The sequence below is a fragment of the Pinus tabuliformis genome, chromosome 4_2 (genome assembly GCF_031772625.1).
Source record: "Pinus tabuliformis cultivar Carrire ecotype Pingquan chromosome 4_2, CPIR1, whole genome shotgun sequence".
In the NCBI taxonomy this organism is placed as follows: Eukaryota; Viridiplantae; Streptophyta; class Pinopsida; order Pinales; family Pinaceae; genus Pinus; species Pinus tabuliformis.
In genome coordinates, this window is record NC_142304.1 from 317,985,027 (window position 1) to 318,005,681 (window position 20,655).

General features: G+C 38.8%; 1 protein-coding gene across 1 annotated transcript; it reads left to right on the plus strand.

Moving 5' to 3' along the window:
• Positions 1 to 16,462: 16,462 nt before the first annotated feature.
• LOC149169244 (protein EMSY-LIKE 3-like) lies at positions 16,463 to 17,371 on the plus strand. The gene is made up of 2 exons (XM_089425129.1): positions 16,463 to 16,789; positions 16,871 to 17,371. Exons 1-2 carry the CDS (start codon positions 16,463 to 16,465, stop codon positions 17,369 to 17,371), a joined length of 828 nt encoding a protein of 275 aa, XP_089281255.1.
• Positions 17,372 to 20,655: the final 3,284 nt, after the last annotated feature.

Genomic DNA, 20,655 nt, shown 5'->3' on the forward strand with positions numbered 1-20,655 from the left:
CTATATCCATAGCTCTCTGGAATGTGGCACCTGCATTCATTAATCTAAAGGGCATCTTCAAATATATGAAGGTACCCCAAGGAGTAGTAAAGAAATTTTGGGTTGGTCCTCAAGTTGGACTAATATCTGGTTATAGCGAGAGAATCCATCTAATAGTGAAATCCTAGATTAGCCCACTACCCTTTGCAATATATGATCCATTTTTAGTAAGGGGTATTTGTCTTTTAAAGAAACCTTATTCAAGTTTCTATAATCTACAGAAAGTCTAATTTAACCTGTCTTTTTCCTATTTGTAACTAAGTTTGAAATATACTCCAACTATCTAATGGGTGCTATTTTTAGCATCAAACATTCATTTAATCTCTTTTTCTACGGATGGCATAAGAACTGGGTTTATCCTTCTAAGTTTCTGTTTCAAAGTTTATGGTCTTGTTTTAGAGGTATTTTATGTTGGATTATGTTGGTATCATAGGATTTTAAATCTTCATAACTCCAAGAAAATACATCTTGGAAATCTTTAAATAGATTTATATATTTGACCTTTTCCTCTAGAGGCAAGGCTTTAGATATCTTGACAAGTTTTCGATTACCTTTAGTTCCTATATTAACTTATTCTATGTCAGCCTTAGAGGTTCCACCTTGGGATTTTTAGCTACGACATTAGAGTCAAACAAATCCTATAAAAGTACTAATCCTTTAGGAAAAAAATTATCTTTAAAATTAAGAATCTCAGGATCATCATCCATTATTTCATCTATCTCTACATTCTCTAAACTATCTATTTCTACCTTAGTAAATTTAGTTGGTTTATGTACATCAAAAATATTTACATCTAAGTTGTTTTCTACATTAGTGTCTATTGTACAGTTAGTATCTATCTTACAGTTCTGAAATTCACCTTCATTGTTCATGAAATCATAGATCTAGGTGTCACGGGAAAAGATCTTCCAATTCTTAAGGTTGTTTGGTATAACAGGCCTGTGTCTAACCTCTACAATGTACTGGTGGTTTTGCTGGAATGGAAATTTACATGTATTAGCAAAGATAGCCAGACTGTGGGCCTTCATGTTTTGTTTTCTTGCAATGGAAGCAAAGTTTGATTCAAGGAGGTCCTTGACAAAGTATAAAATAGTATCCCTATATCTACCAAGCCTAGGGTTGTTGACAAAATATTCATCACTGATTTGATTCATAATCAACTCAAAGTATCCCATGACAGAAAATCTTTTGGCTCCCATTTTCCTAACGAATTGTAACCCTAGAATCAAGGCTTCATATTTGGCCATGTTATTGGTACATTTAAAGTTCAATCTGAAAGCATGACACTTAGCATGGTTATTCTCCAAATTATGGAGCTAGACTCCTGCACCAACCCCTAACCAATTTATAGACCCATCAAAGTCTAAATGATAAAGTGACTCATGGAATATGTACTCACTATCAGTTGTTCTATACTTAAGGTCTTTGGCTGTGATTTCCTTTTTATCAGTTTCTGCATTGTATGATATCAAGGAGTCCATAGCTGAGTGCATGGAGTATATGGGAAAGTTTTGGGGCTTCTCCTCACTACTAACCATGTATTTCATCAATGTCTCCCTTTATAATTTTCTTGGTTGGCAAAAACTAGATATGGTGGCATAAGACATATCCAACTGCAAAGCAGTTTTGCTCCACATGAATGAGATAGTAACATTTCATATTTTGGTGGGATATCTCTACAATTCCCATTAGAATTCTCTTTGTAAGGCATTCAACAAGAGTCACATGTAAGTCTTTGATCAGACCAAGGCATTTAACCTAGATGGAGTCAAAAGAAAATAAATCCTTATAAGGCCTGGTTATGTCTAGGTTCAGTACTTCCATTATTTCTTTTGGCATGAGATTGTGGGATGATCCTGAGTCCAACATGGCATTATGTAAAATTTTATCATGAATATTTAGGCTGATGTGAAATGGAGGAACTCCCCCTTGCTGATGAATTCCATTGGCCTCAGGGCCAAACAATAATTCAGGTTGATCATCGTTTAAAGTAACAAAATCCACTCCCTTTCCTATGTTAAAAGTCTTAGTTATGTGTGACCTGTAAGTTTCATTATTTACCAGTTCGGTTAAAGGAACAGATATCTTTAGCTATCTCATTTTTAATATTGAAAGGGGGTTGAGGTTTGTATGTTTCATTCAGATATTCCTTAATGTGTGCAATTTGAGTGTATTTATCATGTTTCTCTGTGGTAGGCATATCAGTTTGTGTTTCTACTGGTTTACCTTGATATCTTTTATCTTGATTGTTTTCAATGATTGGCTCTATTTGGGTTTCAATGGAAGTTATATCTACAATCCTAGGGGTTGAAGTTTCAGGTGTTCCCCTAGGGAGAATTTGCAAAACCTTTTTAACTGGAGTTTCTTTTATTATCTTAGTCTGAGTTTGGATGGATCTTTTAATGGGAGTTTCATTATTCTTCTTACTTCTCAAGCTATATTGTTTATGTACCTCATATATAGCTGATTCATACCCTTGTTTAAAATAAAAAGATTCACAAGATTCTAACTGTAACTGCTGAAGCATATATAACTCTTGTTCTTCTTGAGTAAGAAAAATAATGTCTTCCTTTGTGGTCTCTAGTAAGTTAATTTGGGTATCATCCTATGCTTCTTGGTTTTGCGATTCCTCAACATAATTTTCTTGGAAGGGTGGCCTAATCTATTGGTCTGGTGTAGTATTTTTTGCAGCATTAGGGTTCTTCCTAAAATTTGGGTTTCTTATTGGGGGTTGTTGCTGTTGATTTTCCCATTGATTTTTCCTATCCATGATATCTAATCTATCCATAATTCTTTCTAATCTTTTAGATAAAAAATCTACTTTTCCATCTAAAGTTGAAGCTTATTCTTTCAATACAACTTTCTTTTCATTCCTCATTTGTGCTTTCCTAGCTAATAGGTTGGCTTCTACACTGACAACATTACTCTGCATTTGCTCAAGGGTTTTAGGATTTCTCTCCCTCAACTGGTATGAAATATCAACATCAAAACCATCAGGGAAATTAATCAATGCTAGGTCGGGTGGGGGCTTAATGTTGGCTGGAATTTCATTATAGATATTATTAAACCTAGTGCAATAGTCCTGAACTGACTCGTTGGGAGCTCTCCTAATATTTTCATATTCAAAAAGTATTTGCAATAGGTTATTTTTTCTTTCCCATGTATCAATGCATAACCTTTGAAAATTTTCTAGGTTTGCAATGTGGTTGGCAAGAGAAGCTTTAAACCAATTCTTGACATCACTAGTTAAAGTCTGGGCAATGGGCCTCATTTGGACATCTTCCTCATCTATTTCATACAATTAAAAAAAGTCAGACATCTTGTTTACATGTTGTTGGGTAGAGTGATGACCAATAACATCAAACAAGAAAAACTTACTCAGATAATCTGCAGGCATGGCATGAAGTTGAGCAGGTAAAACAACCGGAGCATATCTATTTTCCATTGTTGTGATTCTAGTTTGACTGGGGGGTAACGTTGAGGAGGTTGAAGAAGGGATTGAAACTGATGGAGGTAAACAAGATGATGATGAAGATGATTGATTAATAGGTGATTTAGGTGATTTAATTGTGGTAGATACAATTGATGAAGTTTTGGTAAAGGAAGGTGGATTTATAGTAAGTGATGATTGTGAATAAGTTTGAGATGCAAAAACAGTAAGGGTAGCTAGCTCTACAGATTGTTGAAGATAAGCACTATCTATATTACTAATCAATGTAGAGGTCAAGGCTTCTAATTTTTCAAAAGCATCTAAGACAAATTTGTCTAAATCTGGATGAATAAACCTTTTTTATTCGATGAGTTGAGTAAAATGAGGGTCTAAAACAATTTCATGGATATCATCTTCAGATTTGGTTCTAAATAGTGATAGGTCAAATGAAAAATCAAAAGGGACTTCTTCTAAAGTTGAAAATTCCTCAGGGAGTGAATTGGCTTTGTCTAGCTGACTATTGCTGGCTTGAGTTTTTGTTGTTCTAGGTTGTCTTAAAATCCTCTCTGGATTATTCACTATAGTTGCAGGGTTTGGATCTGGATTAGTCCTAATGTAACGAATCCTTTTAGGAGCCAAAATTTTAAGTTTCTAAATTGTTTTTATGAAATTTTATGAAAAATTACTTCGGGAAATGACCTTAAGGGGCTGAAGATTTGATTGAAATTTTCCTTAAATTTTTATGTGATTGAGGATCGAAGTCCCCAATATGGTCGCCAGAAATGTTAGCACTCTAGTAGTTCCTTTGAAGTAAGAAAAAGGAAAAACCAAACGTAACCACTATCCACTTTTGAAGATCAATACCTAGCCTTCCTGATGCTCACAGAGGGCTCTCTCTTTGAGATTTAACTTTGTTTTAGTTAAAATGTTTTAGCCTAGCTATGATTGTTCAAGGGGTTTTTATTTGTTTGAAATTGGGTGGCGGTATCTCTTAAACAGCTGGATAAATTGATTTGTTTCAGACCGTTGGGATATGGAGTCAACTGGTAAGGAAGCAAGGCTGGATAAACTCACTAAAGAGGATGTTCCAAGGGAAATATAGCTTAGTGTATTTCAGATTTTTGAGACATAGGGGTGAAAGGGTTTCACTCGGGGTGAGAGAGAAGTTAAGGGTTCTGAGGCCCGTATAATGCATGAGGAAAGCAGGGATAATCGAAATCAATGGGTAGTTTAGAATCCTTTAATCTGGATTATTTATGAAATCAATTTAAACTAAAGAGCAATTAATAATTCTTTAATTTAAATATCAGAAGAAAACATTCAAATGCTTAACTGTTAAAATGGAGTGTGATTTAAACAAGTTCTAAAATATATTTCTAGTTATAGCATTTAGATTGAAACACATATAATATTATGAATAACTTTGAGAAATTGACAAAGAAACATGAAGATACTTGTCTGATATTCACTCAACACATGAATCCTTGGAACAGTCAGATCTTTATTAATCAAACCATCTTGTTGGCTCATCAACTGATACAATAACCTTATGGTTCTTCTTGATAAAAAATTCTATAGAAATGTCTAATAGAGTCCACACTACATACTTCGAATTGTGAAGTATTTATACAAAAAACTATTACAAAATATCTCAAACTAATTTGGGATTTAGTCAATGAAAAGAAAATATCTTCTTGCAAGAAAATAGAGACAACTATTGAACTGTTTCATTATGTCCCTTTTATTTCGATACTGTTGACCTTTATGGTTTTATTTTAGCACTTTATGCTGCTTTGTTCTTTTCTCTTTCACGCTAGAAGATTCATTCACTTTTGGCTTTCATCTGATACACTTTGACACTAATACACATTGACTCTGTTGATTTTTCTTCATCTTTTTACCTGGTTGTTTCACTTTTATTGTACATTAACCTTTTTACAACATATTTCTCATAGTAAATCAGTCAATTTCTCCCATGTTTTAGCATTAGGTAATTGGATCTTTAGCATCCTCCTATATTTTTCATCTGCCTCGATGTACATGGAAAAAGTAGGCTCATTGGTAAACAATTTGTTTACCTCATGCTGGAGGTAAAACAAGTTTTTAAACGTTTGATAAAGTAGTTTGCTTGTTGGCAATGCCTTCATTGATGATGTATTGACCTGTTCTTTTACTAGCTCTCTGATTTTGCTATTGTAATCCTACAGTGTCATGAGCTTTTCATTTACTACTAAGGGACTGGGTAACCCTTTCTCTCTCAAAATTTGAAACTTAGCCATAAATCTTTCAACAACTACCTGCATATTTTGACACTTGTCCTCCAAGTTTAACATTAAGTTTCTCTTGGAAAGGACTTTGCTCACCTCCAAAATTGTTTCTGTTATGTCCTCTATTTCAAATTCCTGAAGCTCATATTTATTCTTACTATTAAGGAATTGAATAATTCTGGTAGCATCTTTTGGCATTTCTCTTAATTCTTCTTTTACTCTTTGGATGGCCTCTAAAGCCATATTTATTAAATCTATTTTCTCAAAAATCAATTAAACATATGGCCAAATATAATTGACAGAGTCAATGATATTGGACCATAATAGTTCCTTGGCCTAGCTAAGAGGTTATTTCAGTGTCAAGTCCTTCTCCATGGCCTTCAATCTCTCACTCATTTTGGCAGCTTTCTGCACTTCTTCTTTGCGCGTGATTTTGGAAAGCTTGTAATTAGTTTCCAAGCTTGTCACCTTTTCTTCCAACTTATTCATCTATGTTGCATGTATGGACATCTCTTCCATAACTTTAACTGAATTTGATACTTCTTCACCTAATGTACCTACTACTAATGTAGACACTGTTGAAACCTGTTTTGTTGTGCGAATAGGAGCTGTGGGAGCCAATGAGGTAGCCAATGTAGAAGGAATAGTTGTTGACATTTTTGGGATGACATTCACTGATGTAGTGCCAAGATCACTTTGCTTCAATTGGATTAAACTGTCCAATTCCTTCTCTCTTTCCCTTAACTGAACATTTAATTTTATGACTAAGTCCATTAGTTCCACATGTTTGGTTTAGGTTTCCAAGACTTCCTATATTTGGGGATGCTACAACTCAAGTATCTTCAATTGTTTTTTGAGTGCTGCAATGGCATCATTCTTTTTCTTGATCAATTGTTTAGTGGCATCGATGTCTTTGGGATCATGTCCCGATTCAATCACTAAGTCTTCCAAAGACTTGATTCTGGTATCCTTGGCCTATGAGGAGGCCTTCTCCAATTGATACTAAGCTGAGATATTGTTCAATGAATTCTGAAATTGATGGGAAGCTATGGCTTTTCTAGTACCTCAAAATCAATCTTTTTGTAATATAATGATGTCCTTGGTTGTTGTACAGTTGGTTTTATGAAGGACATTTGCATCTTTCCCTCCTTGATGTCAAAAGCTAAAATCAACCCGGTTTGATCAGTAGGTTTAAGCTTGAGATACTGATCATAAGACAGTGCCTTCAGTTTCTCATTTCTCATTTTGATTTCCTCGAATTTTTCCTTTATGTCTTTATCTTTATTAGCAGGCCTACTAAATTATGAGACTTCTACACTCAGCTTCCTTTCTAACATTTGAGTCTGTGATACAGATGGCACCTGTGTTTCTCTAGATAGAGTTGTTCCCCTACTCATGTCAAACTTAGTATTAGTTACTTTTGTTGAGCCTACTGTACCTTCCTGTTTTGAAATAGGATTGAGCCTTGGCCTTTTGCTCTCGTTGGCTTCATACTACACATTGGATGTGTCCATGCCTGAAGTGGAGGCTCCCTCTCTGTTCCTCTTGGGATTCCTTTACTCATTTTAAGGAGTCTGCAAAATTGTAGGGGTACTCATGGTTGCTTCTTGTTGTGGTACCTGCAGGAATGAGCTTTCATCAAGCTGTCTTTCTAAATCACATAAGGTATTTTCAACATCTACCTTTGTACTATCCCTATCTACAAGGGTATTTTCCAACTACTCATATTGATTGGCATATCTTTCTATATCTAGTATGGGGTGATGAATGTAAGGCCTCAATTTGACATTTTCTCTAAGTTTGGTCATAAAACTTTGAGGGTCATATCTCCACATGAAACTATTTTGAAACTTTATTTTTTTGCAGAATCAGATCCGCTTCCTGCCCTGCTTCTCTAGAATTGCAAATGAAAGGACCTAACTGGTTTTTGACTTTGAACTTTGTTCTTTTCTTGGATGAGACAAAATTGAATTCATAAGAGTTCATTATTTTCGTATAATACTCTAGAGAAAATAACCTCATGGGGAGGTATTTGGGGAGTTTGTATGGGGCTAGTTGGCAACCATAGATTCTTATCTTAGTGTGGTTTTGGTAAGGGTACCAATCTCCCACTTTACTTTTCTTGGAAAACTGGAGGACCCTTTTGATATGTTGGCCTTTTTGGGTGGAGGACCTGTTAGCGCTTGAAATTTCACCTCAGGCTGAGAAAGGTAAACCTCAAGGCAACATCAAACCACTTCGCCTCGTAGCTAGCCCTACGGGGCGGGAGAGGGCTCTCTCCGGTCTATCTCGGTGAGATCTTCAATGGATGAGATGACCAATAGGGTAACACTTATTTTAGGCTAGTAAACTGATCAAAAGGGTTGATTTGGGGTTTTTAGGGTTTTTGGTGGCAAATTGAGGGGATGGCAATTTTGGGTGCGGGGATTGGACACAGTTTCTGCAGGGGGTTCTTTGGGGCGAGGTAGGAGACTGTATTGATGCCTTTGATTGAGGTGGATGGTCAAGAATGACAGGTGAGGAGCTAAGGAGAGCAAAAATTAACTTTGAATTCTCCTTAAACAGTAGAAAACCTTGAAATTAAACAAACTTAAAAGCAGAGCATGACAGTCATGAATTCTTACTTTAACACTTCGTTTGCTTAATGTGTAAAAGGAAAAGAATGGAAATGATTCACATAACACACTTACAATTGCATAGAGAAACACACCATCAATACATGTAACCACAAGAATCCCAAAAACAACTGCAAAACCCTGGTCTTCCTTAGCCAAAAATTGCAGAGATACAGTGAATAATACAATGATAGCTTCTCCCTCAAGAGTCCAACCTTGAAAATGAGCAAGAAAGTACATAATATAGATCATATAACCTCTTTCCCTACATCCATGGGTCGAGCTCACTATCCTAGGAGCTGTTTCAACCACTTCTAAACTAAGCACTACAAAATAGGCAGTCAAAACAACTTGCATCTATAAGCTAGGAAACCAATTCATTCATTTAATTTTCACCTTTTTCATAAATGAATCTTCTAGAAGAGGTACATAAGAGTAAAAGTGTCAATAAATTATAATAATTACATCAAATAAGGTAATAATCCACCCCAAAAAGTCAAACAGGGTCAAACTGCGTTTTTCTGAGCTGTACACTGAAATCTGGCGAAGTTTGCCTGACGGGTCGTGCGCCTCTGCCTGACGGGTCGCACGCCTTTGGGACCACATTTGGGGCACTTCCAAGTGGCCAGATTGAGCAAGAGTAGGCTTGTTGGAAAGGTCTATGAGTCTACTTTCCAACCCAACTGGAATTGTTGCATTTGGTGGTCATTTGCCCCTCCAAAATTGCAATCTCCCAAGACTTCTTTCTGCAACTAAAAAATGTGGCAGAAAGTCAAATTTTGCTTGTTTTTTGACTTTCTGGAGGCCCAAAACTTCATAAAATCTCAAGTCCATTGATGAGCATATGTAACTTCTCATGAAAAATCTGGAAATGCTGAGTTTTTGCAAAATGGAGTTGCCATGATGTAGGGTCGCGCGGGGGGTGAGACCCGTTAATGGGGAAAAACCTGTAAATGCCTGAAAAAACCAAAATTTGCCCAAAATGCTCAAAATTTTTTGGGATTTGTGCTGGGGCTGAGTTATTTAGTGCCTTGGTCCTTCAGTGAAGCCTCGGCCAAGATATGAAGGGGATCAGGCCTCTTTCTCCCTTTTTGTGCCTTCGCCAACCGCCTCTGGAACATCTTCATTTTTGCCTTGCACACGTGCATTCTTGCCCAATAATGGTTCTTCATGTTCCTCAGCAATTTATTTTCTCGGTTGGCCCTAGGTAACAGCCTCTCCAAGTGTGCATTTAGCCGGATGAGCATGGACTCTCGCTCAACGGGCAATAGATCACCGGGTCTTCTCCGGTTCAAAATGCGGTCACTACGAATCCTCCACAGCTCATCAAGAGCTTTCTCATCCTCCAACTGTTTGTTGCGCTGCTCGAGATATGTGATGGTCCATTGTGCCCCCTCTAATCTCCTCTGCAAGGCATCATTTTCAGCTCTAAGGTGCTGAATTATCTCCTTTGACTCTCGGCTAGGAGAACTAACATCAAGATCAATAAGCTCTATGTCCGGAACACCTGATGGTCCCTCATCAATCTTGGGCTGTTTTCCCCTCCCTGGTACCTGTGCTGCTGAAGAAAGTGAGGCCCCTTCCACCTGATTTGGAGATAACACTCGCTGAGTCGATGAAGAAGGCGAGACCCCTTCCACATGTTGTGGAGAAAGTACTCGCCAAGCTGCTGCAAATAAGGCCCTCTGGCCTCTCTGATAAGTAACCGTAGGTGAGGAGCTGACATGTCTGGTGACGGGGATGTCATGCTATTGTGATGGTCCTCCCTCCTCATGAATAACCTCAGGATGTGGTGATGATGGTGCTGTGAAAAACTCACGAGAGATGAACTCCTCCCATGAGATGCCCTGCTGATCCAACTGATGTAACACCACTAGCTGAATCAAACCATAATGGTAAAGGCTCCTGTACTGCTGTGTTGGGCTCTTCCTCTACATCATGGACACCATCTTCTCAATGTTCTGATAGAAGAAAACAAGGATGTTCATCATCCTCACTCGGGTGAAGTGCATCAAGAAGCGAATATGGTATGAATATACTTGTGAAAATCTGCCCTCACGGGTAAAATAGAGCATGATGAGCCTCATGATGGGAGCATACTCACTCCTGAGAAATCTGAAGCGAAACACTCCGGTCAAGTGTCTCATGAGTGATGGTCTAACAAAAGGCTCAAAATGAACACTGTCTAGCACCTTGCACTTATTCCATACCTCTCCAACATTAGGTATCCCTGTGGCCTGAGCAATCACCTCAGGTGTCAATGTAAAGTCCACCCCAGCAAGGTTGACATGTCCATCATGCAAGTGTAAAACAAACAGGCGAGCCAACTCTCTGTGGTGCTGAATCCGAGAGATCCTCTCACAAAACTCATAGCAAGACATGTACTGGAAACATGAGACTGCCATAGGACAAGCTTGTAAATCTGTCAAAGAGGTGGGCTCCTCTCACCTATGATGACCACCCTTTCCACCCTTATGAGGCCTCCTCTATATCTCAATCTCTGAAGCTGATACCTGGTCATCACTCTGCTCATAGGTTTCGGTTTCTGACATTGTTTAAGGAGCAGAGTGGACAAAATGTACTGCTGTTTCTGCTTTGTAAAATGCTTATTTGTATGTTGTTTCAAGGGGGACAAGGAGCATGAAGGGAATGTTAGGGGAGGGACACTTTCAAAGGGAAAATGGGAATAAATATATCAAATAGGGATTTAAGGGAAAAACATTGCAAACATCATTGCATATGCATCATTATATACATTGTTTACATGAGTAATGAGAGGTAGGGTTAGGGCTTAATTTTTCATTTTTTAGGGAATAGGGGTAGGGTTTGGATTTTTCTTTACAAATTTAAAAGAGAAATTTATATGGAAAAACAAGGAACATGTCATGGGAAATGGGGAAAATGACTACAAGGAGAATACCCTCAAACAGCATAAAACCCTAGGTATATTTTACAAATTCAAAATGCAGCAACATGGAGCTTTTTCTCTTGCACATGGAGATCCTTTAAAAATGCCATTAAGATTCCCATTGACCACAACAAGCAACCATTCATAAGTTTTGAGAACCTACGTTGGCAATTTGGCGATTTTGGAGGGTCCTTGGATAAATTTGCAGTCGGTTTGGTAAGCAGGGGCTGACAGGTCACGCACCTCACCCAACGGGTCGCGCGCCACTGACGGGTCGCACCCGTTGAAGAAATACACTGCTGGAATGTTGCTGACGGGTTGCGCACCTCTGACGGGTCGTGCACCTGGTCTGACGGGTCGCGCGCCTGTCCAGCTCCCAAATTCGCTCAAACTCTCACTCAATTTCTCTTGCAAACAACTTGGATGCACAATGAGGGTCGATGGAGGGAGATTGGGCCTTTATAGCTTTGATTTGAAATAATTTCATGCTCAAACCCACTTTATAATGTTTCTCTTTGACACTTTAATGTTTCTCTTTGACACTTTATAAAATTGACCATTTTGGTTTCCTTTATCCTGAAATTGACTCTTTTAATGCTTTTGCTTGATATTTTTTGCAGGGACATTATCTGAGGGATCTTGGCAAGGGACCCAGGGTTTCATACTGTCCTTGGAAGCTTTTCGAAATTTCATCACTTTTTACAAAAATTTGAAAAATGACCTTGGCTTTAAAAACAAAGTTTTTAAATCCAAGGTGAAAATTTACTGTACAAGATTGAAATTTGCGAAGAAACACCTTTAACATCATCCCTTTGGCTTGCTGGGCACCATTTGACCTTCAGAGACATGACCTTGTAAACCATCTTGACCAAAACCCTAGACCTAGGAATTTGACCTCAAGACAAGACAAGACAAGCTTGAAAGTGACTAAGGACTGAAATGACTTGATCCAGCAATGCCAAGAGGGGGACAAAGACACCAGCTCCTCCATCAGGGTTATGGCATGCCTAATGGGATGCAAAAATTGACACTAATGAGACACATACTAATGCAAATGCAAAGATCTTTGATCGCTGATGGAGGGCGACAAGACCGACTCTAACAGGACCCTATCAACATGGTCATGACTAGATGGAAAAAAGATTCAATGAAGTCTTTATAAGTGTATGGTGATTTTTAGGTAGTGCAAGCACCATGGAACAAATATGGGGTGCAAAGCCTAGAATTTTTGGTAATATTAGAGTAAAATACTCTGCAGAAAGTACGTAGTGAAAACTATAGTAGGTTGAGTCAAAGGATAGTCTGTCCAAAAATAATGTAAATAAATAGTAATAGAGTCTGTCCATGGAGTGATCGCGGGCCAAGGGAAAGTATAAATAGAGCGGAGCTCTATGAGGGAAAGTACTTCTATGAAAAAGATGGAATGTAATGGGTTCTGAAAGGAAATAGCTTGAAAGAGTCTGTAAGTCTGAGTCAAGGGAGTAGGGTAGAAGGTAGAGGCTCTACAGCTATGTGTGCTGAGGTCTAGAAAGTTTGCAGTTGTGTGCATGGACCCCTGCAGCTAAGTGCATAGGGTTGATCTAGATGTATTGTTGAAGATTGATAATAAAGATAAGTTTCTTCTAAATTCTATTTTGGTTGTGACTTTACTCTTTTATGATAAATGAAATGTTATGATTTCTGAATTTGGTACGGTGGAATACATGTGAACTGAATTAATCTTGATGTGCGAAGTAACCAAAAGTAATAAATGTTTGCTTAAAGACAGTTATAACTAGATCAAACCAATACTAAGTGATTCAATCTGTAATAAACACGATAAGGGTATTCCGATCTATGCGAATCTACCGTAGCACAAGGCTGTAGAATAGCGTACGAGCCCCAAACCACATCCAAGACATCCCCAGGGTGTGGAAACATAGTTCCAGCACCCTCCTCTGCTAACTCGAGTGAGACCTCAATCTGCGCTTCGCAGGCTGTTGCCGAAAGGGCCAGTAGTTGCGTTATATGTTTGGATAAATAATTCTTCTGAATCTGGGTCAAGCCCATATAAGCCAATAAATGGTTCTATTGCCGAGATCAGGATCTGCCTAATGGGTGTCTGGTATGAAAGGCAGGGATGCTAGAGGAAAGAGCAACGAAGGATTAGGACGGTAGTAATGGTAAGCACCATCCAGTTACCAATATTCAAGGGAGTATGAAGTGAAGATCCAAAAAGTTTTGGTTTTTATGGAATTCAGTATGGAATGCGCAGCAGATCATGGATGATAATATCAAGAAAGCCGTCTTAGTTAGCACACAGTAGGATCAAGTGCTAACATGGTATATGAAGTGTTCTGGCATCAACCCAACAGTAGGGATAGTGGACATCTACACGGAGTTAAAAAGGAGTTCAGTCGGCCAAATTCAGAGTCACAGTTGGTCGTAGGATTCAAAGAAATCACAATGATGCCTGGTGAGACCTCACGGGATCTGGATCAAAGGTTAAAAAGCACTATTCGTGAGGCCAACATGACCCTAACTGATGCACAGCACCGCGCTTGGTTTATCGGATCATTAATGCCATATCTGAAATCGGCTTTGTCACAACAGACGATCTCAACCCAAGCATAAGCACTGGAGGCAGCAATGCATCTACACGAAGCACTAGTATAGAACCTAGGGTTGGGAATTTAGCAAATCCAAGTGCAGGTCCAAAATTTGTGTTTGCAAATATAAAAGTTAAAACAAGACCAGTTGCCGGAAGTTTGGGAAGAAGTTTGGTGCATCAAATGTAGGGGCCAGGGACATGATAAAGACCATTGCCCAGTCGCAGTAAAACTAGTGGTCATAGGGGGACCAACACCTTTGCGACCAAAGGCACGGGTAGGACCGAGCATGATCACTCTACTCTGGTGTGCAATCTGTCAAGTAGGAGGAAAAAACAACACAAATAATTACCATCTATTGCCAAAATACAATTAGACCCCCTAGCAGCGCTTTTGAAACTTTTGTAGATCGGTGGGTCATGAGGATAGAGATTGCCGAATGTTGGTGGATCAACCATCTTCCTACCATAAATAAACTGCGGGACGAGGTAAAAATCTAGTTGAAACATTTGCGCGCAGTGGATTCCAAGGATAGGATTGAGGATGAGGTGGAACGGGACTAGGAAGGGGTTGAGGACAGCTAATTTGTTACAATTTTGGAGGACCAAGACACTGCACATGAGATTGCACAAATCCAACTTGAGTATCATGTCCCTATTATGAACAATTTGACCATGAACTGCTAGATTTCCCTATGCTACTAGCACAAATTTGTGAAAAAAGGACAGCACCTCCTACAATGACACAGAATGTCCAGATGATAAGGGCCGAACCACGCAATGAAGAACCTAAAGTGAATATGGTACTAAGGAGAGGTGAAATCTTATAAGGAGATCAATCTAAGCCATATAAAGGTCCCTTGATGTTAACAACTTTCATAGAAACTTGCATGAAGCTACTTCATGATAATAGGGCAGTAAAAGGATTGCAGAAGGTAGTTAACAAATACGCAGGATGGGGAGAACCTCGCATAGTCTGACGAATGGGGAGCCATACGTCGCAGACCGGATAAGAAATGTGGTTAACGGTGCGGATTGGTGACTATGAGATGGATAAGGTCATTCTAGACGTCCATTTAGATGCAAATGTCTTTCCTAAGCAGACTTGGGAGTGTATCACCAAGCCCCCATTCCAATGGTCTCTGATCCAATTATGGATGGCAAATCAGCAGAAGATCTTGCCCCTGGGTAGGATACAAGGAATCATCGTAGACCTGGATGGTGCAAGCAATAGAACAGATTTTGAAGTTATTAAGATAGTGGCCAAGAAAATCCCGTACCCCGCATTGTTGGGAATATACTGGGCCATTGACATGAATGGGATTATTAATTCCAAGCACAAGAAGATGATATTTGAGAAAAAGTCACGCCGCGTAGTTGTTCCACTAGCTCCAACCAAGGAACCTCGCTACACGGAATCCGTGTGAGAAGACGAGCAGGACGAAGCTTTGGATTGTGTTATGACTGAAAAAATTTCAATGCCAAATGTCTTACATTTGTTTGATGGTAAAGCACCTAAATTCTGAAATCCTTAGCAGTTTCGCAGCGCAACATGCTTTAAGTGATTTCGTAGCGCATAATTCATATTTTGCACTGGTTGCGCTACGAAATTGGGGATTTGTTCGAATCCACAGCCTCTCGCAATCCATATTCTCTAGAAACCTTTTGAGGTCCTCTGGATTTGTTAAGCAGCTCATAGTTCTCCTCAAAAATGGATCTTCTGCAATTCAAGAGTTGGCAGCCTCGGCCATCTGTAATCTATCACAGACAGATGAAATAAAGAGAGCATTAGGGGAGGCAGGGTACGTTGGTCTGCTTGCACAGATGTTGGATGGCAAGCCTAGCTTCTCTCAACCACTTGCTGTAAGGGCACTCTCTAGTCTATTTGTTGTCGATACAAACAGAAAAGAATTCATTAAATTGATGACCATGTATCTTGTCTGGTGCGGTTATTAGATCCTCAAAATGAAACAGTGACAAAGACATTCCCCATTTCTGCGTTGTTGGCCCTCTCCTACAGCAATTGTTGACCGCCTTCTTCAGTTTCTGGGGATGGAAGGAATACGGCTTCTTCAGTTACATGGTTCTGATGCAGAATAAATTTTAAACACACTGATCTTTAATACATTCGTCTTCTGCCAGGTGTTCAACGAAATAAGCTCTAGAGATATAGAAAAGATAAATGTATTATGTGGCACATTCAACAACTTGATCTTCATTGGAGTATTCTTATCAGCGTTTTTATAGTTGTGTTTGTGACTGCAGTCAGTGATTACCGGCAATCATTGCAGTTCAGAGATTTAGATAAGGAGAAGAGGGTTTGCCATTGGTGGTGACATTAAGCCTTGCTTTTGCTATGAATAAGATGATGAATGATAAAGCACTTGTGCGGCATTTTTCAGCATGTGAGACAATGGGATCAGCAACATGTAGTTGTAATGATAAGACAGGGACCCTAACAACAAATCGTATAATAGTTGTAAAGTGCATATTCTAGAATACAGGGGGCAATGAAACGAAGCTTCTCATTTGTTGTATTATCGTTGATTTCACACTTCGAATGCCTCCGAGTGAATAAAGTAAGCGAAGTTTGTTAATTAACTAAGCCCGCTAGCGATGGACCGCGGCCCTTCCGATAGCAGTGGAACAGATGATGATATTCCCCCACCTCATGTGAATCGAGAAGCAAGAGGAGGGGGTCGAGTGGTTCAAAATGGGAGAGTTTCTGTTGGATCACTTTTGTATGAGAGAGCTGAGTTTGACATGGAGTCTCAGATTCGCCAGTTGGAACAAGAAGCATACAGTGTTGTTTTGCGGGCTTTCATCGGACAATCTGATACGTTTTCTTGGGATAAAGAGGGACTGATTTCTGATTTGAGGAAAGAAATTAGAGTTTCAGATATGGACCACAGGGAACTTCTTGGGAAAGTTAATGCAGATGAAGTACTGAGACATATAAGGGAATACCGAAAAGGCAATTTTACTCTACATAATTTTACAAAAAACGTTGCATGTTCTTTCTAGAAACGTGTTCCTACAGTTTTAGCAACTTGTAAAAGGCAAAAAACTACACCTGTGACAACCTCTTTACCTCCACATGTTCTACCATGCACTGTACATACACTGTTGGAAACAGCAGGAAAAAAAGTGCCGAGTGGAGCTCGGGAAAAGAAATCCAAAGTGATATCTTCAGGAGATATTCGATGTGAGGATTACAGGACTTTAGAAATTGGTCAAGGAGAAGCCAGGCGAGGTGAAAAAAGGTTAGCTGATCCTATTGGTCCAATTTTACCATCTAATAGAGGGAGAGCACTTCCAAAGGGCCAGAGTTCAAAGGGCTATGGATCTTCTCAAAATGGTACACGCAACAAGGAACCTGTTAGTATTGAGTTACAGGAGTCTGACAAGCTTATCAAGGAGGTGGAAAGGGTCTTTAGAGGTGATCATCTTGATCCTACCAATGTAGAGAAAGCTAAGGCGGTACTAAAAGAGCACGAGCAATCTCTTTTTGAGGCAATTGCATGACTTGGTGATGTATCCGATGAAGAAGATGGTCGGATGCTTCATCCTCATTCTTCCCATATATACATCAGCCAAGAAAGATTGTGGTCTTCATCATATGAGAATAGAATATTGGTAGATGTTTGAGCTTCAAGGAACTCTATGTTAGTGCTTGATAAAACTATTGGTTGGGAAGCTCCTATGTTCAATATGAGGATGGAAGAGGATGATGTTCTGCTCAATATGCCTGCCAAGCATTCCTGTGGGAAAGGGCACAGTGATTTTTTAATGAGAGGGTCACTGCAGATAAGGATGCAGAGAGAATTTCTGAGAATTTTATTCAAGTGGAACAAAAGGACTTGTCAGTCAATGGTGAAAGTAGACCAGAAGTCCATGCATTTAAGGATGAGAATGATGATGTAGCTAGTGAGGTACACAATTATATGGATGCTCTTACTACAATGGAATCAGAAATGGAAACAGATTCGGATGGCAGAGCCAAACATGAGTTTGATTCAGATTTCAATTCATCACATAAGGAAGCAGGTATTGAAACAACAGGACAGTTACATGAGAAGGATGGTCAGTGTTCGGACCTTGCTGATGCTGAAGCTACACACTGGCAATCATTTAGCTATGAAAGGAAGACTGTGTTTTTTAAATTAAACAGCAGTTTCGTAGCGCTGCGAAACTGCTGTAGGTGTTGTTTTTTAACGCAGACAAACAATTTGATAGGATCATCAGAAATTTTCAAAGGAAACATCTGAGGGACATTTAGGAGACCAAATGAAGATAGCATAGCCATTCAAGTGATGACAGGTGTACCTTTGTAAAAGTGAAATGTTTTGGCTCAAGTTAAAGTTTTGATTATAAAGGCACTTTATTACCGGTCATTAGGGTTTGGAAAGAGTTGCATACGAGGAGACTTGGCTTGCACACCTGTCCATCAACGAAGCCTCCAACACATCTGGAAACATGGTGGTGCTCTACATTGTTGGGATATTAAAGAGCTGGAGACATGCTGCTGCATTTTCGAATAAGTGGTGGAAGACTGGAACCGGAAAAACAGGGGTTTTCTCCTAACATCACTGAACCATCAAAGCATTCAGCATCCAAAGCTAGTATGGGACATTGAATCCTTTTCTCAGCCATCTCAGCCAAACTAAAAGGAGACAGGCGTCAAAGAACAAGAAAGAATCATTCTACGAGGAGGATAGAATTAGAGTTATAGTTAAATTAGGACTCTTTAAAATTCCAGTTTAGCACTTATTGTATTTAATGAGTTAGTTCAATAGTGGATAGAGGTAATTAGTGGCAGTCATCGAGCTCCCCTCATGCTGGAGGAGGAAGCTCAAAGTAGTTAAAGTTATGTTTCTATATATAGATGAAACTTTTATGTAATGGGGGTTGGATATTTGAGAAAACAGATTGTTATTTTGGCTTGTGTACAAACTCATTTTCAGTAATACAAGTGACTACTTTTCTTCTCAGGATTCATACAGTGTTTCAATGCTCAAGATATGTGGTTTTGTTTTATCTTTAATGTTTTTACAGTTGTATGAATACACAATCACTCAGAATTCACTTTGCTGCTCTGATTTCCTGTGTGTATTTGTAAGGTGAGGTTGTTTATGAGATGTGTTTTGAGTATTTAAACATCACATGCCCTGACTTCTATGTATGAGTAGTGTTATAGTTTACTAAAGTTTGATTAACTCCATAAGCCCAATGGAAGTCTTTGTAATGTTTGTCCAGCCATCATGTCTGTTAAATTCACCTTGCAAGAGTTAGCCATCTTATCAATAGTCAAAATCAATAACCTTTTGAGAGAGCCCTCTCAGGCTAAGGAGGCTAAGCCTTAGTCAAAAGATTGGTCTGAAACAGTTACACAGAGTCTACTGATCAGCAGCCCTTCAGTGCATGATTTTGTGATAACATTTTGGTGCGTCTGCCAGGAGCCTGAAGATTACTCATTCCCGAAATTATGAAGCTGAACTTCTGAAGGTAGCAGGAGCTCAGAAGGTTTTTGAGGCTGCAAATCTACCCTGGCGACTCCATTGTTGAAGAATTCGAAATTCATAGATTCATGGTGATTCCATTGGAGTTATGAAGGACCCAGATGCTACCATTCTTAGTTCAAGGTATGCATGCATATATTTTTCAGGAATTCATGGTTTCCCAAATCATTTTCCCAAGGATGCGTATTTTCTAAGGAATGGTCCAAAATTCAATGGAGAAGATTTGAGTTTAACTTTGAAGCATATATCAGATTTTTGTGATTTTACAGAGCTTCTTAGAGTTAAACATGAGGATGTTTGCATTATGTTGTTCTATGATTCATTTCAAGGGAAATGTAAACAGTGGATTGAAAGCTTCCCTACCAAATCCATTAGGTCATTTGAAGACTTTTGGCTTATGTTTTTGGAGGAATGGATAGATAGATCAGATGTGGTGGCAAACTCTCCTTCAATTCAAGGTTTCAAACAATGGAATGATGATCATATTAATGAAGAAATAGATGAAAGTTTTTCTTTGTCCTTGTCTTCTTATCTAAAATCATTTGACTGCAAGGCAAAGGATAAGATGAAATTTTTTGATGAATTTGCCAAAGACATTGAGAAAGACATTGAAGGTTTACAAGGTCAAATTCAGGCATATATTTTTCATAATCATGATCATTATTTTCAGAAGCATTCTATAGCAGAACATAAGGAGAGAGTGTTGCCTCCTTTCTCTTTCACGATTGAGGAAGTGTACACTGTTGTTGAAGATCAGTTTGCACAACCAGAAAGTTACGAGAACCATCAAGCTGATCATGTATTCTGGGATCCTATAGCTGACTACATGGAAGAGTTTTACTCTCCAGTGTTTCAGTTCTTCTATGAAGGTCAGAGGCAACTTCAGCGGCAGTGGTCATCGCCATATCATAGTGGCTCTGAACTCCGATGCAGTCAAAAAACTCAAATATCAGATAAGACAAATGATTGGCTACATTGGAAATTTCACATTGATTGAGCTGAAAGAAGTTTGAATTGATAGGGTAGGTAGGTAGGAAAATGAAAATAAGCTCAAGGTTGACTGAGCATTTATTTTTCAGTAGATGTAGATTTCTTTCTCCTACAGTGATCATCAAGCTTAAGCCCGAGGTGAAGGCCCAAGAAGCTGGAAAGGGATGTTTGTCAAGCAAATTTCTGTTTTTCAAAATGGATAAAGCACTAGAGCTACAAGTTCTTAGTGTACCACAAGGGCACACTATCCCAAGTGGAGCCACTGTTATCACTGACAAAATTTCAATGCCAAATGTCTTA

Bases quoted from the DNA above. Each gene is read 5' to 3' on its own strand.
- LOC149169244 (XM_089425129.1), top strand. From the start codon at position 16,463: ATGGACCGCGGCCCTTCCGATAGCAGTGGAACAGATGATGATATTCCC. The intron at 16,790-16,870 runs GTACTGAGACAT...TGTTCTTTCTAG, and splicing joins GGAAAGTTAATGCAGATGAA to AAACGTGTTCCTACAGTTTT.